This window comes from Antedon bifida, chromosome 11 (assembly GCF_963402885.1).
Source record: "Antedon bifida chromosome 11, ecAntBifi1.1, whole genome shotgun sequence".
Lineage (NCBI taxonomy): Eukaryota > Metazoa > Echinodermata > Crinoidea > Comatulida > Antedonidae > Antedon > Antedon bifida.
In genome coordinates this window covers 1480079-1504274 of record NC_136236.1, presented here as the reverse complement: position 1 = coordinate 1504274, position 24196 = coordinate 1480079, and the positions used below count along the sequence as shown (strand labels likewise).

Genomic DNA, 24196 nt, shown 5'->3' with positions numbered 1-24196 from the left:
CAATTTGGTATATTTTGTTTGCCTCCTCAGTCGTCGATGAGGATTGGTGTTATTTTTTTTGGTTTTATTTTTCGCTTGTTTAAACACAGAAACACCTTGTTTTGCAGAATACTAGTTATAGCTGCTAATTCTTCTGAACCTAAACATCTACTTTAAGAGAGAAAACATCGTAATTGTCAAATTTAACATAATAATCTAGTACTTTGTGCTAGGCCACCGTGAGACGAGTGTTTGTTTTTAAGGAGTGACAACATCATGAACGGCGACGTGGAATTTCCTCCTTTCAGGCCGCTTGATGACTTCTTACTGGACCCAGCTCGATTCTCTTTTCCATCTGTTACCGATCCAATTCGATGGACAAACCGAATAATAGATAATATGCTATATTACCAATCAAACTATTTGTTGTTTATAATTGTAATGTTTTTAATTATTGGGTAAGTTTAATAATTATAATATAGGCCTAGCTAGGCCTAATATTAATAAAATAAAATGTCATATTGATAATAAATTATTATAAAATGCAATAAATAGAATAGAGCCTACGCTCACTTTCTGTGTAGGCTAGTAGTAATGTACAGTGTATATATATTATTATAAACACATCAGGTACAGAACATGAATTATAAACCGCTCAGTGATATACTGAAATTTAATTAATTTGAAATAAAAAAGATGAGGAATATTATTATATATTTAAAGTAAATTAATCATAAGCCTAATTTGGTTATGTGTATTCTTTGTTTTTGTTTAATGGCAGGTGTCTTCACCCAACATCAATGCTCATTGGTATTTTTATAATGGTTTTGGTGTTTACGGGATTTGTGTTTGCGACCAACAACAGACGAGAACTGATCCAAATCAAGCAGAATCATCCGATATTGAGTGTATCTATAATCTTGGCGTGTATCTACTTCTGTATGTATGTCTATGGGGCAGTCCTCGTGTTTATCATCGGAATTCTTCTCCCAATTGCAAGTATGTAGCCTTTTATTTGATCAGTTTCAGATTTCATTAGTTTGTGTATTACTATTATGTACAATTATTTTTGTTGATACTAATTATATATTTTTTCTTGCAGTAATGTTTATTCATGCTTCTATGCGAATGAGAAATCTAAAGAATAAAATGGGAAAGAAGTTGGAATCATTAGGTCTGAAGCGAACACCAATGGGGATGCTGCTCTTTGAACTCGGACTTGAAGAACAAGCGCGATCATAATTAAGTACAGACTTAAACATGACTGTTGTCTGTTTTTGGAACAAGCGTGATCAGAATCAAACAGAGACAGAACTATTGACACTTCTACCACTAAATCCTTATTGTTCATTTTATTTTTCTAATATTTATTTTTTCCAGTTTATTTTTATTATATTTCAGTATATTCCAATCAGTAGGTGTAATTATATATATATGGTAGTATTGTCAATGTTATCTTCGTAGTATTCAGCTGTAGCACCTGCACCCTCCAATCCCAGAGGCTTTGTTTGATCTTTAAAGGACTCACTGCACCAAGTACAATTTTTATCTTTTAATAGGATTTTCTAAATGAAAGGAAGCCTAAAGCTCTGTCTACACTATCAAACTAGTTTGAAAAATGTGCCCAAATATTGTAGTGATATGATCTCATGTCCATATATGGGCACATCACATTTTTTTTGTCACATAAATTTTGATAGTGTAGACACAAATGTATAATCCTAAAAACCAGATATTCTGTAAAAGTAAAAATGTCATATGACATAGATTAATAATGTTAAATGGTACAGTTAACTCTGTGAAAACAATTTAAACATTTTTATGGCCGTTTTAAGCAATAGAGGATAATCCGTTTACAGTAGGAACCATTTATAAAGTTTTCAATTTCCAGTCGGTAAAAGCTTTAGAAGTGCTTTTGTTTTGTAGTATTAAGTGTTTATTAATTATTAATATATGTTATTATTATAGTTTAAAAAACATATTTTAGGTGTAATGGTCATAATGTTATTAAAAATGAATTAATACCAAAACATATCAATGTGTAATTTTAAATTCTTTATAATAAACTTTACAATACTGGTGTGTACTGTATGTGTTATGAGTTTATTAGATGTTTTTCCTTTTCAATCTCAGCGTATATATATAGCGATAAACTTCATAGAAATTTACTTCTGACTGTAATATTCGTTTTTACATGGCATGTTTGAAATTAATCAACTTGTTTAATATAGCAATAAATAATAAATGTGTTATATATTTGTTAGAATCATCATTAGTTTGGCTTCCATTTGGAAACACACAAGCCTCGCTACCACGTCAAGGTTGATGATCACAGCGAGGGCAGTTTGCACTTTTTAAGAAAACATATTTTCTAGCTAGGCCTATTAATTGAAAATATAGGAACAAAGCTAAAAGATGCCATAAACAGGGCATCTAGAGTACACTACAACATTAATATGTCACAGGGCCTGAAGTCGACTAATTTAATATTATATTGCGACCATATACTTACCTTACAGTTTAGATGTGAAATCTGCCCTGTGCAATGCAATACAAAACAAGCAAGGCAATTGGCACAGTTTAGATAAACTTATTCAAGTACTGTGATTGGCTAAATCGTTGTCACTGTTTTTGCTGCAACTCGTTGATTGGTTAGTCTGTTATAACTGTTGCTCCCGCGTATTCTAAACTTGTTCGTAACAACGATTGGGCAACTTTTTTGACGTGTCTGGTACCAAGCTCCGCCGCCCCAGAAATTTCAACTTTTTGCAAGTATAGGGGGCGCTACCCATTTTGCGCAGACCGGTAGGTATGCGCAGCCAACAGCCAATTATTATTACTAATTACCATTTTATTCATTTATTTCCAAATTTGTATCTATTTGACCACTTCATTGTTTACATTTAGTTAGTCATGAAGATATGTTTATGGGAAATATTCTAGTTTTTGTTAGAGATAATCTCGTTTATTTATCTTTTAATCATGCGACTTTTCATTGCCATACATTTTGATTGCCAGAATCATACAGTAGTGTTGCATTACTATTATTTATGAAGACCGCAAAAAGCCTGGACGAAAAATCTATCAAAATGACTTCTTACACTAGCTTAGGGTGCCTGAATAATGAATGCACGTCAGGTGGTGGAAATGCCATATTAATAATTATAAATATAGTATTAAATAGAAAACTATTAATATACTATTAATTGACCGTATTTCTCCTAAGTTTTTGTGATAACGTTATTGCTATATTTTGAGTGAATCTCAAATTAAATGAGATATTAAAATTAATTCAGCTCTCATGGTAGGCTTTTATGTTGTACAGTAATCGTATACTTTTTTAAAATTTAATATTGTTTCTTCCCTGGAATATAAGAGGCTCTGGAAAAAAAAAAATTGTATTTATTGTTTGATGTTGTATCTGACTTTTTTTATATTTAACGGTGAAGGAATACAGAATGTCTTTTTGGGTTTTTTTATCTTTGCCTATGCTTCTCAGATTATTAGGTGACAACAAACAATTATACTATTATGTTAAATATTTTATATGCGTGGGTCGTTGGTCTAGTGGCATGATTCTCGCTTAGGGTGCGAGAGGTCCCGGGTTCAATTCCCGGATGACCCCCTATTTTGGTCGATTAAAAGCAGCTGGTAATCCGTCAATTATTTGCTCCTGGGAGAATTTATTCAACTTGACGAATCAATAGAATACTATTATTATCTCATAGATTTTTTTTTTCTGTTTCTATAAATTTTTTTTTTTTTAATTGACACATTTTTTGCTTAAAAACCCCTAATTTGTTATCTTATATTTATACTTATAGTATTGTGATACCATTATCAACCAATTGCGCTTGTACAATTGTCACAACAAATGCTATTATACAATTGTTATGTTTGACTATTTCATATGTGTGGGTCGTTGGTCTAGTGGCATGATTCTCGCTTAGGGTGCGAGAGGTCCCGGGTTCAATTCCCGGATGACCCCCTTTTTTTTATCGATTAAAAGCAGCTGGTAATCCGTCAATTATTTGCTCCTGGGAGTATTTATTCAACTTGACGAATCAATAGAATACTATTATTATCTCATAGATTTTTTTTTCTGTTTCTATAAGTTTATTTATTTTTAATTGACACATTTTTTGCTTAAAAACCCCTAATTTGTTATCTTATACTTATATTTATTGTATTGCGATACCATTATTAACCAATTGCGCTTGTACACTTGTCACAACAAAATGCTATTATACAATTGTTATGTTTGACTATTTTATATGTGTGGGTCGTTGGTCTAGTGGCATGATTCTCGCTTAGGGTGCGAGAGGTCCCGGGTTCAATTCCCGGATGACCCCCTTTTTTGATCGATTAAAAGCAGCTGCTAATTAATTTGCCAATTACTTGCTCCTGGGAGTATTTATTCAACTTGCCGAATCAATAGAATAATATTATTATTTCATAGATTTTTTTTTCTGTTATTATAAATGTATTTATTTTTAATTAACACATCTTGTGTTTAAAAAAAGACCAATTCAATTGCGCTTGTACAATTGCGACAACAAATACTCTTCTACAATTGTTATGTTTGTTTATTTAATATGTGTGGGTCGTTGGTCTAGTGGCATGATTCTCGCTTAGGGTGCGAGAGGTCCCGGGTTCAATTCCCGGATGACCCCCTTTTTTGATCGATTAAAAGCAGCTGCTAATTAATTTGCCTATTACTTGCTCCTGAGAGTATTTATTCAACTTGCCGAATCAATAGAATTAATAATTATTTCATCGATTTTTGTTTCTGTTTTTATAAATTTATTTTAATATGATACATCTTTTTTGATTAAAAAAAACAACAAACAATTTATTGTGATATATTTATAATTGTGATGTGATACCAATTGCGTTTCTGAATTTTCGTTGTTAAAACAATTATAAATCTATGTTCGAATAACCTAAATAACTAATTTTCATTGTCAACTTACATGTCTCAATTTATCTTATTTAAATTACCCTTATGCAGTATTTATTTTTTATATTTCAAGACTGAAAAAAATGAGATGAGAGCTGCGCCTCTCTTCTAATAAAATCATCCACGAGCACGTTCATCATAGAGTCCCTAAGCTACTTATATTTAATGCATCTTGATTTACCTTGATTTACCTTGACCTTTAGACTATAAACCTTGACTATAAATCTTGTTATTAATAGGAATAATAAGGAAATAAGTACAGTAGTAGTAATTCTGAAATATATATTTCCATCTTAATATGAATACATATTTTACATAAAATCATTTTTAAACAATAATATATAATTTATTGTATTTTTATCGCGATACTAGTGTAAGTAACACATTCTGGCAATCATTTCAATGGGTACTTTCCAACAACAAGATGGCCACACCAATAAGGACCTTTGTCGTTAAGTGCGACAACAATAAACTTGATTTTCATTAAAGCACAAGCAGAATTATCAAGGTAATTATGGTTATTTCAAATATACGAAAATGCATTAGGCCTTTGTAGCTAGTCCTAACTCCTAACTCCTAACTAGCTAGCCTACCTAGCTAGGCCCTATTGTATGCCTAGTAGCCTGTAGGCTAGGGCTAGCCTAGTAGGACGGGGTCCTCCTAAATACCAAGACCTACCAAGACCTACCAAGACCTACCAAGAACTACCAAGACCTACCAAGACCTGTCAATTTAAAGTGTTAATTTAACGTAATATGATATATATAGACTTCTAATAGCATTTCCAACAATAAAACCTTAATTTTAGCGCGATATAGACACCAAAAATGTTAAATAATCGACAAGCTTCGCGTTCGCGAAACGAACTGAGTTGATGCATACATTGCGTCACAAATGTCCGTATTGCGTCAACTAGTATGACCTACCAAGAACTACCAAGACCTGTCAATTTAAAGTGTTATTTTAACGAAATATAATATATATAGACTTCTAATAGCTTTTCAAACAATAAAACCTCAATTGTAACGCGATATAGACACCAAAAATGTTAAATGTAGGCCTACGACCCAGTTGGCCTATGACAGGAGAACTGCGTCGAGTGTCAGTGAGCCATACTAGTTGACGCAATACGGACATTTGTGACGCAATGTATGCATCAACAACTCAGTTCATTTCACGAAACTTGTCGATTATTTAACATTTTCGTAACATTTTTGGTGTCTATATCGCGCTGAAATTGAGGTTTAATTGTTGGAAATGCTATTAGAAGTCTATATATATCATATTTCGTTAAAATAACACTTTAAATTGACAGGTCTTGGTAGTTCTTGGTAGGTCATACTAGTTGACGCAATACGGACATTTGTGACGCAATGTATGCATCAACTCAGTTCGTTTCGCGAACGCGAAGCTTGTCGATTATTTAACATTTTTGGTGTCTATATCGCGCTAAAATTAAGGTTTTATTGTTGGAAATGCTATTAGAAGTCTATATATATCATATTTCGTTAAATTAACACTTTAAATTGACAGGTCTTGGTAGTTCTTGGTAGTTCTTGGTAGGTCTTGGTAGGTCTTGGTAGGTCTTGGTATTTAGGAGGACCCAGTAGGACGTGGTAATACGACATACATAAGCCTAGGCCTACTAGGCTATTATAATTAGTAATCTACGCCCAGTAGTCCCGGTATTACCAGGTAGGAGCCCGGTATCGCCTAGTAGGGTTTTATGATAAGATAATGTTATTGATCTTGATCTTGATCTTGATTAAATAATTGATAAACTCCAACTGGAGTATCACTCAATGTGTGAGTAGATAGAGGTTGATATTAACATGCTTTAGTGGTAAATTTAACTTATATATATTTTTATTATTCCTTATGACCATTTACACTGGAGCGGAAAGGCGGTTCCTCCGCTAAGGATAGATACAGTTTCTGCGTCAGACAAGCTACATTTTTCACTTACCGTTAATTCTCGTCTGTGTATTAAAATTGGCCTTTAGGCCTATGCTACTACTTACTACTCTAAATCAACTTTCAGCTGGGTAGCATATAGATAAGGCCTACATATAAAGGCTAACATTATTTAAATTGCTTTATATTATAGGAATCAATGATGAATACAAGTTATTAAATCATGGAGGAAAAACATAGATATATTCTGGAGAAAAATAGAGGACTGATTTTGAATGATCTTGATGTTGAAAAAATTAACAACTACCTGATTCAGGAGTTTATATTCACTCCAGACCAGATGCAGAAGATCATTGGGAAAGCAACAAGGAAGGAGCGTGCTGAATTCCTGTTGGACTCGTTACCACGACAAGATCAGCGGACATTTTACGTATTTTTAGAAACGCTACGCATTACTTATCCACATTTGTATGATGTGTTATTAATAGATTCTAGAAATGTAAGCAGCGTTCCTAAGCAACCAGTCCAGTGCACTGAAAATCAATGTGAGTCACTTTCTCCAAATTGTACATGGTTTAGTTTTGAAAGTTTGGATTTATATCTGATTAATTTTGAAAGTAGAGTAAGAATTGTGAAAATAATGATGATCAATTGATCTACAATGTACAATCTTATTTTCAATATTTTTGTGTCTTCTAGTTATGATGTCAGAATCCATGAAAGAGCCATCAGCGTACGAACCAGAAGTTGACCATGCCTCAAGGCGGTTAGCCTCTCCGAATGAACGAGTATCTGAAAGAGACCTAGCCCGCGTTGCTTCACATCTCAGCGGTGATTTCAACATCATAGCTGGTATGCTAGGCCTAACGTCGGCTGAGCTATACCAGAGCCAGGTACAGCATCAGCACTCGGTTAAAGACCAGTACTTTGCTATCTTGTACACCTGGAGACGGAAAAACGGTTACGGCGCCACCAAGGCAAATTTAGTGAGGTTGTTACAAGAAATGAACATAGACTGCAGTGTTTATGACTTTTTATTTATGTAGTTAATTATTAATCATTTTAATTAAATTATACAATTGGAACCTTCAATGAATAATAATAATGTTTGTATTATTTAATTGAACAACATCGTTGGATTATAAAGAAACCTGATATACTCATAATCAATAATGAAGCTAAACAGTAGAATACATGCATTAGTGTGTAGCAATGGTATATTTGCCATGGTTCAAATGTGATAAGGGGGTTAGCAATTAGACCTCTGAGCACTTGATCATTTCTTGGTATCTATCGTTGCGGCAACTAAGCATTTGTATATCTACTGGAACACCTTATTTTAATTTACTTTAAGTGCTTATATTCTTAGTAGATTTTACTGCTAATTAACTGTAATTTATTTAGCATCGTATGTACTACACGTACCATTGTATGTGGTCCAGTGGTTATAGCACTCACCCTGTAAGTTAGAGGTCACAGGTTCGAATCCAACATTTTGTTATGAAGATTTTTAAAATAGTATTTATGATTGGATATGGAATTAAGATTACTGTTCCTAATTTAGGAACTGTATTTAATGTTCATTTTTATCACTAAACGAAAATGTGACACTTTATAACAATTATGGTCATTGCTTATTTTAATATGATATTTTCAAGATTTTTTAAAGAAAAGTCTTGGTTTACTAAGTAAAATGAGCAGCAGTTATTGGCATAGATAACAAATAAAATTCCTCGAATCTATAATTTAGTAGCATCAATTTGTGATCATGCGCATCAGGTATAATCTACAATTTGGTAGCGTCGATTTGTGATCATGCGCATCAGGTATAATCTACAATTTAGTAGCGTCGATTTGTGATCATGCGCATCAGGTGTAATCTACAATTTAGTAGCGTCGATTTGTGATCATGCGCATCAGGTATAATCTACAATTTAGTAGCGTCGATTTGTGATCATGCGCATCAGGTATAATCTACAATTTAGTAGCGTCGATTTGTGATCATGCGCATCAGGTATAATCTACAATTTAGTAGCGTCGATTTGTGATCATGCGCATCAGGTATAATCTACAATTTCAGTTCCCATTAGCGCGCAACGTAAAGACCGGAAATTATACTTTATTGCCAACAAAAACAGCATAAACATAAACAGTCGTTATTGTTGACAAAAGGTGATAAGAGTTATAGTTAAAAGAAACTAATTGCACGTATACATTAACATATGAAACGAAATTATAATTCTACAGGACCAGCCCACCATGGTTTGGTGGAGCTAATAATTTTGAAAAAATAGAGTTGCTAGGTGCCCGGAAATTGGAAAGAATATAAGTCTTCAGGACTATCCCCTGCCTATCCTAAATTAACTTGAATCTCTAAATATCTCTCTTATAAAAAAAAAATCAAAAAAAATCCGTAGGGATTCGAACCCCAGCTAGTAGAACTGAGAGAATTAAAACAGTTACTAGAGCACTACCCGTTATGCCACAAGTACACGAGTAATGAAGGGTTACAATAGTATATTCTTAAACGCGCTTCATATTACGTCATTCTAATCGTTACGTCATAACTTTCCATGACGTCATTTTGAGGAAACGAATCTAGTTTTAACGTTGATTTAAACCAGAGGGCCGGATAGCTCAGTCGGTAGAGCGTCGTGGAACACGATTATCATGGGTTCAAACCCCATGCCGGTCGGTGGAAAAGAGTTAAAGCTATGCGAGCTTCTGTGTTTGGGGTTCACAGATTTAAACGTCCCCCTTTCCACCACACATTATGAGGCGATAACATCAAAGCATCTGATGTGTGGTACCCCCAAGGCTGTGAGAGAGCCTTACCGTGCTAGAGGCAAGGGAGCACACCATATTTTTTTTTCTGTGGCTTTCCTTCCCTTTCGATATCGTAAATTTTATGTTTGGCGCCCTCAATTTTAAGAACATCTAAGTTATGTCAGAAAATTGGGAACAAATAATAGAAATGTGTAAAGATGCCGACGCCGAGCCTGGCTAGTATATCTCTTTTTTATAATAAATAATTTCAAACAAGTTTTTTAAAAAGTGTTATTGTGTTTCTTACAATAATGTCTGAAATTTCAAAACTTGGATTGGTTGAGTACGTATACTTAAGTAACGTCGATTTGTGATCATGCGCATCAGGTCTAATCTACAATTTAGTAGCGTCGATTTGTGATCATGCGCATCAGGTATAATCTACAATTTAGTAGCGTCGATTTGTGATCATGCGCATCAGGTATAATCTACAATTTAGTAGCGTCGATTTGTGATCATGCGCATCAGGTATAATCTACAATTTAGTAGCGTCGATTTGTGATCATGCGCATCAGGTATAATCTACAATTTAGTAGCGTCGATTTGTCAAGGTTAAATAGATTGAGAAACATTTAAAATAAAAAGGGGTTACTGGAATAATGGGGGTGCTGATGGAGGGTCTAGGTAAACGTGATGTTTGGATGATGAGGACATAAGGCTATTGATTTCAAATGAATACAAATAGTGAATTAGTTTATTTATTTTATTAAAAACTTGAATAATAATTCAGGTGCATTATATGCTACACTGATGAAACGAAATGAATACTATATTTAGATAAAAATTGCACATAAAAATGAATACAGACAAATCAATACATTATTCTATAATACAGAATGCAGACAGTGGTGTTTGTCCGTTGTACAAACTTCAGTTTCCGCGTATGCGCGTTTAAGACGTATGCGCAACGCAAATCATCTGACCAATCACAAGCGTCGTATTGCACAACGTTTACACATTTTATTTTTACATTTTCCTTTTATGTAATTAAAATATAAAATCACCCGTTTTTTAAAAATCCTTGATAAAAATTCGTAATTGAGAGAAAGAATCTTTTCCGTGGGACTTTGATGAAAAATATCGTTGTTCTGGGTAAATGTTATCTTAAATAAAAATACAATTTGATGGTAAACTTTGCCATCAGAATTTCAAATCCGTTTCCATATTACATGTATACGTTGATAATAGGTTATTACATTTATATCCTGGATTCGTTCTATTTATTGCGTTTGTTTCACTTCTTTCATCTCCAACTTCTCCTCCTCATTCTGTGACGTCATATCGTCCATGTCCAGCTCATATATATCATTGTCTACACTCATACTGTTGAATATAAAGACAAACAGACAATGACTGAATTGTTAATGTTACACCAGTCTCTCTATTTGGAAAAAATGTGCTTTCGTGAACTCCTCTGTCTACAACAACATGAGAAGAAAATTAGAATTTCTTTGAAAGTTATATTTATTTCTATTGTTTCCGGCGAACAAAAATACACGAAGTGTCACTGAAAGTGGAGGAGCGGGGTGTGGAGGGGGAGACACAGAAGGTTAAAGGTTCCTGTAGCCGATTGAGCGTGCCGACTTCGTTTCTTAATTTTGTCAAATTTTCTCTGACATTTCGCTATTACTATTTTAGTTATAAATTTATTTTTTAATGATTCTTACTTTTCTGAAAGGTCATCTTTCTGCGACATTCCTTCAATAGAATCTTCGTATTCTAAAAATATTCTCGCCCTGTTGACAAAGTAAATTGTAATCAATAGTTTTTTTTATCTTGTTTTTTTATCGTGACATGATCACGTTAATGACATTATATCACGTTGTTTGTTTTCATATTATTTCATTTTCATATTTCTTATTTTTTAAACAAGTATACATGTACAGTTCTGTTGTTGTAAATATCGATGACATCAATAAGTTGACGCGCATCATGCTTACCGTTGAACGACTAAAACGATGAAGAATACGATAGCCACAGCTAAAGCAGTTGCCATGACAATAGACGCTACGACCGCTGGTAAAACGCCCATTGCTGCAAAGAAAACAAACAATTGATAATTTGACCAGTACATAAATGAATAAATGCATAAATGAATATCAAAAGTTAGATTTCATCGCAAAAAACGCATAAAAATACTTTAGAAAAATAACACTTACTGTCGTCTGCTCCAACTTTTTTATGTTTAGACTCTGTGTTGCCTATAAAATGAAAAGCAACGTAAAACATGATTTTAAAATAAAATCAATTAATACACTCAATACAAATCATGTAGACATATATGAAATGAGTAAAGTTTATCATTATCGTCATCATCGTCATCACTTTTTTATTGACGTCATCCGTTAATCGCATGTTACCGTCTTCCACTTTTTCATTTGCGACATAACCGATGACCAAACTAGGTGAGAAAGAAAGAAATTCTTACTTATACATTCTAGTAATACTGCGCTCCACTGTCGGTCTTCACCACACGTGACCTCAGCTAGCCCTTCTAACTGGAACCTCTCTTGGCAACTGTATGCCACCTTGGTACCAACAAAATAAAAGTCTTGTTCCGGACGAAAAGTAGCGTTGTTAACTTCGGGCGGTTGCTGTTCACACACAGCTAAAGTTGAAAAGGAAGAAGTGATGGTGTAAAGTTGGGTTTCCACTAGGACGCAACGCAACGACGTAAGCGCAACGCAAGTAACTTTGACCAATCACGACACGATGGATCATTGTGTTGCTTGTGATTGGCCAACTCATTCGCGTGAATCCAAAGTGAGAACCAAGCTTAACACGATGTGCACGCGCTTATTGTGCTATTTCTATCAGACTTTCAGTGAGTCTCTTTTCGTGAAAAGTAATGTTTTCTCCTACCACACATACATCATTCCCAAAATCTCCAAAATGCACACCCTACCAAACCCACTCAGTTCATCACCCTAGCGCATACCGTGCACAAACATGGACTCACACGCGCACATCTTTCAAATAGATGCACAGCGCACGTACGTACGTTTACATTGTAACGGTTTTTCTTCCCAACTGCAAGTTGTCTGACAGGTCCACGTCTCTTCGCTGTTGCCGCCATCTTGAGGGCGGTACCCGGGCGCACAAGATATTTTCACTTTATCAGAGAGCGCGTAATACTGTTTATCGGGAACCAACAGAAGACTTTCTGTCATTATTGGCCTCGTACAATTTGCTACAAAAACAAAAAGAAATGTTTACATCAATAGCCACGTAATATGTAAATGAGTTTCACACGTGCCTACACGCGTGGAATGCGGTAGGCCTACTTGCCATTCGATGCTTAACGGCTTTAGTAGGAAAGTGAACATAGAAAATGTGGAATTTATTGACCTTTGTGTAGAAAAAACAACCATTATGGATTGATATTGGGAATTATAAATGACCTGCGATTCATAGATTGTCTTATTGTGGTGGATTATAATACTGTAACCGTTTATTTGTGGATATTTTAAAAGCAAGCCGGTAAAGCATTTCGTGAAGTTGATGGGGTAAGTTCTTTATTGTTATCATTAGTAGTCGGTCAGTAATGCGGCTTCTCAATATTCAATTGGTATTGGAAGAACTATAATTTCAGCTGGTACTGTGTATGATTGATAAAGTGATTGAGTTACCGTACTTACTTCTACACTCTATACCAGCTCTGCGTTCATCGTTACCTTTACACGTGTTATCGTCATCTTGCGCAAGCTCAAATTCGCATTCATCGAGCGTAGTCTCATTACCATGACAACTGTAGTAGCGTACTTTTATTGGTACACTCGATGCTTTTTTAAAACCGGCATATGTAGCTTCCAGCAATGCAGTCTGTGCCGGGCATGCATACAACTGGTTACATGCTATGTCTGCTTCTGGCTTCTCCCATCCTGAAGGGCAAATTGCACCCCATTCGTCGTTTATATATTTTTCTAGCATGCCTTCTCTTTCGTGGCCTTCAGTTTGAAAAATCAAACGAAAATCTGAATAAAACAAACATTCGGAAAAAGTAATACACAGATACTTTTTAAATTAATTCCATTGCCCGATTGAAAAGCCTTTTGGGCACAGAATTGATTGAGAGCTTATAGTATGGATACTTTTTAAGCTTGGTTCATAGGACGCAACGCAATGACGTAAGTATTTGACCAATCACAACGCGATTGATCATCTGAACTGTCGCTTGTAATTGGTCAACTCATTTGCGTCGTGCGTACGTCTTTGTTTCGCCCATATATCTTTGCGTTGCGCGTACGTGTTTGTTTTGCGTCAAATTGAAACCATTACTTTTTAAACCATAGTCAATTAAACACCCTCTTACCATGACAATCAGTTTTTGCTATATCATCACATGAGTTGATCTCGTCTATACAATATTCACCAGCCGAATCACTGCTCAGGCATTCCCAGTCAATGCTTGCGAATTTGTTATCGCCTGCTGATGATGAAACCAATTGCCGACTTATTGCGTCACTTCCATGAACGCTCTGGCAGACGAAATGCGCAGATTGAATTGACCAGGGGTTTGCGCAGATTGGTATCCACTTTGAACCATACCTTACTCGTACAGTTGATGTTAGTTCTGGGTAGTTGTCAAAGCAAAATGCAAAAGGTGTTCCTAATAATAAATAAAATCATATTAAAACTGAGTAGGCTTAAGGTATATAATTATTACTGTACAGTTTATTCAAATGGATAAATTAATATAAAGCATTAGATGGTATACTCGGTAGTGTATGTACAGTTTGTTCTATATCACATATGATACTGCGCGTTAAGTTTGGTTCACACACTATAGAGACGCAACGCATGCGAGTTGACAAGCAACAGTGTTCGAATAATCCATCGCTTATGATTGGTCAAATCACTTACGTAGGCCGGGTTGCGTACTTGTGTTTGCGTCTCTAGTGGGAACCATGGAATTTATATTTTGTATAACCAGCAGGAATGAGTGTATACATTTCACTCTTCTCTGGTATAACCCAATAATTAATTGTTCAAAAAATCGTTATATCAGACAGTAGTGACCAGTTGACCTTCGAATTAAGCCAAAGGAAGAAAGTTAATCCAACGGTAGGCACAAGAAATAAAACAATAGAAAAGTTACTTACCAACCGGCACTTGGTCTTTACATGAATTGCTTTTAGTTTCAGCTACACTGATAAAACTCAACATCAACGTTAAACCTACAATTTCTTTCATCATTTCTTTATCGTTTAAAATAATATCCAATTAATATCTATCCGTACGCGCGCGCGTTAATTGCGTACGTAGCGTATGTTCGCCAGCGTTGTGATCGTCGTTTGTTTTGGTATGTCCTGTAGTGTTGGTCTGTCAAGTCATTGCGAGTGTTATATACAGGAAAGACATGCATTGTCAAGTACGGCATCATTTCCGTTCGGACGTGTCATTCCATGTTTCCGTGTGGTTCTTGATGGTATATACCAATGCACAAGGAAAAGGTTATGTTTGTCAACTGTCAAAATGAATGTCATTGTGGTTCAATATTTATTCAACAAAAAAGAAAAATAACACAATCACGAATTGTTAACATAACACTTTTTTTTTTTAAATTGCGTTTCTAAGTTCTCTATTCGATTGCTACGAAATATACGAATTAAAAGCAAATAACACCAATTGGTGTTTATTATTTGGAATCTTCTTGAATAGATCGAAAGTTACATATAAACATAAAGTCGGAGTAAACCATAGTTTCATTTCATTTCTATTTGGCCCATTTATTGAACTGATATAAAGTTTCCGCAGTAGTTGCCCGAAAGGACCGTTCAAAATGTTCAGAAACATGTCATAAAGTGGATGATGGGCCTTTATTTCTAATCTCAAGTCGGTGTGGTCTAGCAATTAAATTGGTTTAGACGTAACTCACGTCTAGATAAAGTTAATATCACTTTACGTATATAATTATTTAGCTTAGCTGTTTAAGCCTAAATTAGTGCTTTCTTTTTATAAAAACTTATTCTATTTTAGACCATTATTCAGAGAATGTTATATTTTTTTAGCTTAGTTAGTCAATAAGGTTGATTGCAAATAGCTTTATTTCTCGAGGAACGTTGTTGCCCAATGCATGATGGGAAGGGTTTGTGAGCAAACGTCACGGCGCGTACGTACAAACAACAAATCACGTACGTACGCGTCGTGACGTTTGCTCCTAAACCCTTCCCATCATGCGTCGCGCACGTTATTTGCGATAAAGCTTATTATATTAAATCTTCTTTTCTGTACTAATTGTACAAAAGATTTCAGTGAATATTACCTAGTTTTATCCCTCAGCAGTCGTCACTACTTTCTGTGACGTACGTTTGTATCGTGTGTGAGCCCTCTATATCAATTAGTTCACATAGGCATGGCCCTCTATTGTATTACATTTATTCAAAGTGAAATGGAATAATTTCAAGTTCAGTCATTGTATTATTTGTTGTTTATAACATTCCCGGATGTTCATTACGTTTCATTGCATTATTATAGACGCACGTGGTAGAATATCTTCTCACGAACTTCAGTTTCGATGAAACACTAATGTTTAATAAAAGTTACACAAATTAGTTATTAAAGTTTTTATTGGAAAAATAGTTGTATTTAGTATTTAGTTGTATATAGAAAATGGTTTAACATGGAAGGTGAAACATGTGATTTGTCACGCTACGTTTTTTAGATTTATGAAAAAGTGTTTCATATGATGCTGCTAATATCGCGTTATTAATTATTAATTCGCAAAATTATGACGATTTCTCTTTTCCAAGATTAAAACATTTTCAAAAACAATTGTTGTATACACAGAGTTCGTCATACGTTTCTGAACAATTATGACGGCTATAGCGCTCCATAGATAATAGAATACCACGGTCCATGAGGTGTATTTAAGCTTGGATAATTACACAAGGACGTAAGGTGCAACGCAAGTGATTTGACCAATCACAAGCGATGGATTATTCGAATTTTCTCTTGTCATTGGTCAATGAAATTGGAAAATGAAAGACAAGTAGTATAGTAGATCATCAGCAAAGTGTGAAACTTTTATTTCAAACCATCGTATTTTAAAACCTGTTTCAATTATATGATACATACATCTGACAATAATTCATGGAGTTGATTTACTGACTCGTGAAATGTTCAAAATCAGTATTTTCTATTCAAACAAAGACAGTAGACTCACTAGTGCCAACATCTTGCGATTTCATGGTTGGGTTGCTAACAATATGTTTTGTTTGAAACAAAAATGTGAACAATATTTTTTGCAGTTTTGTATTCGGCAGGAAAATATTTCGCCGGAAATCTCTTTCGATATTACTCAAATGGTTTCCTCTGTATATTATGTTATTCTTTCCGTAATGCTGTAGACAGTGGTATGTTTGTTCTTAGAAAAGGTTGAAATCATATTTCTTGATTTATACAATCCCAAATAAGCACCACTGAATTCCAATTTCAGATATCTATATTATAATAGCAATAAGCCAAAATGTGTTCCTCTATCTCCTCCGTTCAAGCTGGGCACCTTTTAATTCTAATTTATCCATTAGTCTATAATAATTAGAACGGCAAATTTGTGCGAAACATAATTATTATATATAGAATTGTTGATACATCTGGCAAAAAAAACATTATAGAAAAGGTAGGGATTCATCATTAATTTATGTTGTGCCCCAGTTTACCTGAACAAATTACTTTATTACATTATGTATTTTCATTTAGTTATTTACCAGTTCTGAATAATGTGTTCCGGTACAATCGAGCATATGATTCTACATATTCTTCTGTTCTGCTTTTTTTTTAAAGAAACACAAAAAGGTGCAATTATTTTTTCTGCAAAACTATGATATTTATTTTGACATCGGTACACTATATCATTAAACAACATTATCAAACTATAATTACTAATAGATGGTATAAAAGTCAACACATACAAATTGTACATATATATTTATAATAATTTAGGAATATTTTTTATATGTAATTATTTTATGGATTATAAATCACACTAAATAACTAATATCAAGGTATTTATTGTTCTATGCAAGTGCATTACTTGGTAGTTCATAATTTAATATTTCTGATTATAAATAATTTTCTATTCTTTTTGAATTTCAAGGTTGTGAAATAATGATATTAATTTTAATTGATAGTCACTTTATGTATATTAATCATCCTTATATTGATTTGTTAACACTACTGAATAGAAAGGAATAATTATTTTACACCTGAGTGTGGTGGTGGCCCATGTTTTGGTATATACACAGTTATAGGATCGCATTGTATTCATGAGGTACACATCGAGTGTTTAAGTTGCAAAGTTTAAAGATTTCTATTACAAATTTTATTAGAAATTTCAATGTCAAGATGCATTAGTTACAAACATGGTATCTATAGCATAAAGAACAGGTTAGGTCATAAGACTCCTTTTATAATTCACATGCAATGCTTACTTTTCTAAATTATATGTGCAGTACCTGGTCAGTTCACATCGAGTACGTTTGCTCGTTGAACTCTTGTTTGGGATGAAATATAGACACGTTTGGTTATCATCGGTGGTCTTTTTGGTTGTACTTCCATTACGCTTTTTGCCAAATCGTTGGTAAAACCTTTTTATTGCCGATTTCTTAACAACCATTGCAGCAATAAGACCAATAATCAACACCACCACTATCGAGCACCCAATAAACCAATTTGCTCCCTTGTCATCAACTGCTTCTGAGACGTTTAAAGAAGCGCGTCCAACACCCACCGCGTTTTTAATCTCGCATCCAAGCATAAGATCAGTATTCATTTCGTCCATCAATGTCAAAGAATTGCTTGTGTTGTTTAGCAGCTCACAGGAGTCAATTGACGAGTTTGATTTGTTCTCTGAGGTTAGGCAAACCCTCCATCGAAAAGAAACGTCACTTGGATATGGAGTTTTTGTACTTGTACATTTTAATTCTCTTCCTTTTACCTTTTTGATCTTTGGTTGAGGTTTCACTAACATAGACGTTGAGCAGTTGACGGGCTCTGGTAACATCGGATGACGTACCACGCACCAGAATCTCCAGCCATCCAATCCACTGACAATGACTGGATAACTATAACTGATGCCGCTTAAATCCCTAGATTGTGTTTTATTAATGGACTGAAGAATAATGAAGTGATTCTCTTTAGATCTTAAGATCGTGATATTGACATCAATGTGTAAACCAATATAAGCGGTGCATGTTAAATTATGGTCATGTGTGTCGGTCCACCGAAAGCTATGATTATTAGTTGGGTACAATTCACAATCCACAGAAGGGTTACTATTGAGATATTGAACTTTTAATTCGATATTTTGGGATTTTTCAATCGCTCCATTATCATTAACTTGGCAAGAGTAGTTACCTTGGTCCACTCGCTCTACTTCTCGTATTATCAGACTGTACGTCCATCTACCTGAATTGAAAGTATTTGAAAGTTCGTACTTGTCTATTGGTACACCGTTTAGTACAGTTTTACGTTTAGTGTTAATTTCAACTTCATCATGGTACCACCAAACAGGTTTATTTGTATCTGTCGTTATGCCCTTCAGTCGGACTGCCATTTGCCCTTCACGTACTACTAACCTGTTAGTTCCGACGGCAGTTAATGTAATAATACACACTAAGTAAATCACCCAGGTAATTGTCGTCATGATATCAACACTCCGAAAGTTAACACACATTACGAAAACGGGATCTGGAAATATAAATTATAGAATAGATTCATCAGGTTTGTTTGAAGTCCAGAGAAATAATATTAATTTGTCAAAACAAAATTGTGTACTCACGATTAATATTTCGTCTCAAAAATATTAATTTTATAAATAAATTTGACATATGTTACATATCTCGCCGAAATCGAGTGAGGGAGTACGTACACGTGACGTGAGTCACAATATACACATGCGCACAATGAATTACATGACGTAACTATCCTATGGTATGTAAACAAAAGTAGACGATTTAAGTTTATGAATACAATTCATTACGGCTGTTACCTGCCAATGAAAAATTATTGTACCGTAGTGTTTATTTTGCAGATTTAATTAATATATAAACATCACAGACCGGGAACAAATACATACGTAACAATTGTAATAAGTTGAAAATGAAGATATACGGAGTCGCATTTTGTCGAAAATGGTTTTGGAGATGTATTTTTGCAATTTATTTATCATGTACTGCCGGGAGTGTACTTGTTGAACAAGGTAAAATAGCAGCAATTGAAGGGCAATCATCTGTGGTCACACTAAAGTGCATAGTGACATTAAAAAACAAACCTACTTTAAGGTGGTACCATGATGAAGTTGAAATTAACACTAAACGTAAAACTGTACTAAACGGTGTACCAATAGACAAGTACGAACTTTCAGATACTTTCAATTCAGGTAGATGGACGTACAGTCTGATAATACGAGAAGTAGAGCGAGTGGACCAAGGTAACTACATTTGCCAAGTTAATGATAATGGAGCGATTGAATATTCGCAGGATATACAATTAGACGTGAGTTATCTTAAAAATAAACCTTATGTAGACTGTGAATTATACGTAGCAAATAATCGTAGCTTCGATGTGACCGACAAACCAGCCCGGAGCCGTAATTTGTTAACATGCACCGCATACATTGGTCTATTTATTGACGTCAGCGTCACGATCTTGAGATCTAAAGGGAGTCACTTCATTTCTCTTCAGTCACTTAATAAAACACAATCCAATACCATTGATGGCATTGATCTTAGTTACCAAGTTAATGTCAGTGGACTTGATGGCTGGGAATTCTGGTGTGTAGTGTATTATACGATATTGTCAGAGCCTGTTAATTGTTCAACGCCAATGCTAGTGAAACCTCAAGCAAACATCATGAAAAAAGGAAATACATTTAAGTGTACTAGTCCAATAACTCCATATCCAAGTGATGTTTCATTTCGATGGAAATTTTGTCCCATTGTGAAAAGATCAAGAACATCAGTTTCCCAAGAAAAGGACTCGTGTCAGCTGCTAAACAACACAAGTCATTCTTTGAAAACAGCACAGATCACTATGTATCCTGCTGTGTTGGTCTGTGAAATTGAAAATGCCGTTGGGACTGGATACGCTTATCTAAACATCACAAAAGAAGAAATTCAAATGGCCATTAAAGAAGAAACAAGAGACGACCACTTGTGGTACGGCATAATTGGCTCTGTGTTTTTGGTCTTTGTTTTTCTCTCCATTTTTCTATTACTTGTACGCAAGCGATCAAGATGTGCACAATCTAATACCACACAGGCCAGTAGCCAATACACTGATCTTCAACTTGATCAAACGCAGCGGCAACATGAATATCAAGAGCTTGGAAATTCATCTACTGCAACAAATACTAATGATGATACTCAGTATATAAATATTGATGTAAAAAAGAAAAGAGATAAAATGAAAAGGAAGAAAGAACAAAATACCCACTTAAATCTAATGTATCAGAATGTGTTTTAAACATATGTCTTAACGAGTCAAAGTTATCAGTGTGATGTATAATATTTTTTCCCGAACGTTTATTTGACCAGATTCGATGAAAACTGATTTCTATTTGCTTTTAATGTAAATCACTTCACAATTAACTGGCCATTAACCCATTGTATGTCGGTAAAAACATCATACATCAATGTAAGGTATAATTATTGTAATACGGTATTCAACCAAAATTATCACTTTAGTTGATTCTACAATACAGTAAAATATACGGTGTTTTTATATGTTATTAGAAAAAGAATTTAGAAAATAAATTACAGTACACATTTATTAACAAAAATAAAACAAATTGAAATAGAATATGTACAATTAAAAAATAAAAATCAATGTGGGTCGCCCACGACCGGTCAGCACCTCCGGTGAGACACTCTCGTGTGGGGAGAAGTGGGAAGATTCCCCTTTACAGTAATATTGTAAATATTCCTAGTTAGAAAAAATCACATTTTTAAAACTTGGTTTGATAAATGATAATTACATTGTTTTTACCCATTCAAATGTTCACATCATGTTTGTCATTTTGGTTTAGGCCTTTTATGGTCAATATTTCCAATTTTTCAGCTTTCTGTTTATAATAAAGTTTCATTTTGTCTGTACTTACCAATTATCTCGTTGATGCCTACCTGTTTATTCCCGCAGTTGGAATTACTTTCTGCATGACGTACGTTTGCAAACATTTTGTGTGTGAGCCCTCTATATATCAAAAGTTCACATAGGTCAATTAAGCATGGAGTTTTACCTCCATGGTTATAATTGACTTACTGTATGGTTCGATAATTTGCGAATAAAATGCAATTAAGTTAGTAAATCTACTTCAAATAAACAGTACCGGAACAGGGCTTCCAGCGTCGTACTGATAATATTGTTCGAAATCGATTTACTATTATATCACCTTATAGACGGCGGGATAAAAATTATAATTTCTAATGAATAATGAAAACCAAAGTTTCAGGTCATTTTTTTGTGTTTATAGCCTACTAAAAAGTCATTAGTTGGAAATGAAGAAATTAGAAGATACAGACAATCTTTTTCGAAAAAGATTAAACTCTTCCATTTGTATTTTAGCACTTGTTTTATCATCCGTCAACGGGGGCGTCATTGTTGAACAAAGTTATATTTCGAAAACTGAAGGACAGTCATCTGCTACACTGACGTGCATAGTAACATCTGAAATTAAACAGACTTTAACAAGGTGGTATCGGGATAAAGTTGAAGTTAACATTAAACGAAAAGCTATACAAAATTGAAAAATACATACTTTCAGAAACATCTTCTTCACCAAGAAGAACATACAAACTGACAATAAGAGCAATCGAACGAGAGGATGACGGCACCTACAATTGCCAATATTGAAATAATGAAATCACAAGATATTGAATTGAAAGTGGGCTATTTCAATAATAACCCATATGTCAACTACAAATTGTATCCAGCAAATACTCGTTTAAAGTATAATCGTAGCCTCGTTGTGACTGACAAACCAATCCGGGGTCTTAATCTAACATGCGCTGCCTTCATCGGTTCACTTATTGATTTTAGTATCACAATCTTAAGATCTAAAAATAGTCATTTCGTTACTCTTTAATCAGTTAATAAAGCACAATTGGAGGATGCAGATGGCGGAAGTTATAGTTATCCAGTTAATGTCAGTAGATTAGATGGCTGGAGATTCTGGTGTGTGGTGCGCCATCCTATGTTACCAGAGCCCGTCAACTGCTCAACGTATATGCTGGTAAAACCTCAACCAACGATCATCAAAGTAAATAAAGGACGATTTAACTGTACGAGCACAACAACTCCATACCCAAGTTACATTTCGATGGAAAGTTTGTCCTACCTCCGAGAAAATATCTAATACGATCATTTCACCAGGCACAGGAAAACCGCGCCTGTGAAATTCCGAACAACAACAATAGTTCCTTGACATTGGCAGCCGGAAAGAATAGTGGTTTTCTCATCTGCGAGATAGAAAACGGGGTTGATGTGGGACGCGCTTCTCTAAACGTAACAGAACCAGTTGATGAAAAGTTAACAACTCCCATTAATTGGGTAAATTGGGTTATTGGAAGTATGGTTGTATTATTGGTAATTGGTTCGGTTGGGTTTTTTTTATCTACTGTGTGCACGTAAGCAATCAAGATGTTAAAAACCCCGTGATGTCACCAATGACGTCACCGACGACCAATACACTAATCTTCAACTTGATCAAATGCAGCAACAAGATATTAGAATGTCATCTACTGCACTAAACACATATGGAATTAGAAATGTCTTTATCAATGACCAATACACTGGTTTTCAACAACATGACTTTAAAGATCTTCGAAAGTCGGCTACTGCAACAAACACTGACGATGCTCAGTATATTAATGTCCAAAACAGATAAAATGAAAAAGAAAATTCACAGCATCTGTGTAAAACTTATGATTAGAACACTTACTGTACATTACATAATATTTTCTAATTTTATCCGACAATAGTATAATTTTCATTAAAACGTTATAAAACGTCTGAATATTACAGTATTTATCATTATTATCAAATATGGCCTTATTGTAAACAGGTTTGTTTTGAAAAATTACGTTTTTGTTATCACTCAAGTGTTGAAGAATAGTTTGTTATATAAATGATAAGTTTTAGTAGTGTTCTTCACGTCGATTATTGGCTAATGTGAAACATATTCGTATTAGTATAATACGGTCTATAGAACCCTGGGGGACAAAGAGACTGAAATGGTTGTTTTTCTGTCTCTGTCGTTCATTTTTAGAGCCAAAACCCCACAAATTAGAATATCATACACAATGTATATAATTTATTATTATATCATATATAGGCTAAAATATATATTCTGTAACGAGCATTATAAGACACTAACATCCATTATTATATTATAAAAATATTGTTCTAAATATATAAATATAAATATACATTATATACTTCGCAGTATCTGCTTTAATTATATAATGGAATGACTAAGTACGAACATTATTTTTGTATTTGATTAGACTTAAAAAAATA

General features: G+C 34.3%; 3 protein-coding genes, 1 long non-coding RNA gene and 4 other non-coding genes across 8 annotated transcripts in view; 7 read left to right on the top strand and 1 right to left on the bottom strand.

The window, feature by feature from the left end:
• The first annotated feature begins 8 nt into the window (after window positions 1-8).
• On the top strand, window positions 9-2126 carry LOC144855859 (PRA1 family protein 3-like). Its single transcript, XM_078713808.1, has 3 exons — window positions 9-437; window positions 761-978; window positions 1082-2126. Exons 1-3 carry the CDS (start codon window positions 256-258, stop codon window positions 1219-1221), a joined length of 540 nt encoding a protein of 179 aa, XP_078569934.1. The 5' UTR covers window positions 9-255; the 3' UTR covers window positions 1222-2126.
• A 1406-nt stretch (window positions 2127-3532) lies between these two features.
• On the top strand, window positions 3533-3604 carry Trnap-agg (transfer RNA proline (anticodon AGG)). Its single transcript has one exon. It is a non-coding gene; the product is annotated as a tRNA-Pro (tRNA).
• Window positions 3605-3895: 291 nt separating this feature from the next.
• Window positions 3896-3967, top strand: Trnap-agg (transfer RNA proline (anticodon AGG)). Its single transcript has one exon. It is a non-coding gene; the product is annotated as a tRNA-Pro (tRNA).
• Window positions 3968-4259: 292 nt separating this feature from the next.
• Trnap-agg (transfer RNA proline (anticodon AGG)) lies at window positions 4260-4331 on the top strand. The gene has a single exon. It is a non-coding gene; the product is annotated as a tRNA-Pro (tRNA).
• A 249-nt stretch (window positions 4332-4580) lies between these two features.
• On the top strand, window positions 4581-4652 carry Trnap-agg (transfer RNA proline (anticodon AGG)). The gene has a single exon. It is a non-coding gene; the product is annotated as a tRNA-Pro (tRNA).
• A 693-nt stretch (window positions 4653-5345) lies between these two features.
• Window positions 5346-8598, top strand: LOC144855664 (death domain-containing protein CRADD-like). Its single transcript, XM_078713577.1, has 3 exons — window positions 5346-5447; window positions 7047-7398; window positions 7553-8598. Exons 2-3 carry the CDS (start codon window positions 7077-7079, stop codon window positions 7897-7899), a joined length of 669 nt encoding a protein of 222 aa, XP_078569703.1. The 5' UTR covers window positions 5346-5447; window positions 7047-7076; the 3' UTR covers window positions 7900-8598.
• A 1776-nt stretch (window positions 8599-10374) lies between these two features.
• On the bottom strand, window positions 10375-14971 carry LOC144856305 (uncharacterized). The gene is made up of 9 exons (XM_078714262.1): window positions 14782-14971; window positions 13992-14288; window positions 13318-13653; window positions 12681-12869; window positions 12108-12287; window positions 11839-11880; window positions 11620-11713; window positions 11347-11415; window positions 10375-11002 (listed from the first exon to the last, which is right to left on the bottom strand). The coding sequence occupies exons 1-9, from the start codon at window positions 14873-14875 to the stop codon at window positions 10900-10902; spliced, it is 1404 nt and encodes a 467-aa protein (XP_078570388.1). The 5' UTR covers window positions 14876-14971; the 3' UTR covers window positions 10375-10899.
• Window positions 12883-24196, top strand: part of LOC144856307 (uncharacterized) — a 46995-nt gene continuing 35681 nt past the window's right edge. Inside the window, exon 1 of the long non-coding RNA XR_013614914.1 lies at window positions 12883-13185. This is a non-coding gene — a long non-coding RNA (uncharacterized LOC144856307). The remainder of the gene's footprint in view (window positions 13186-24196) is intronic.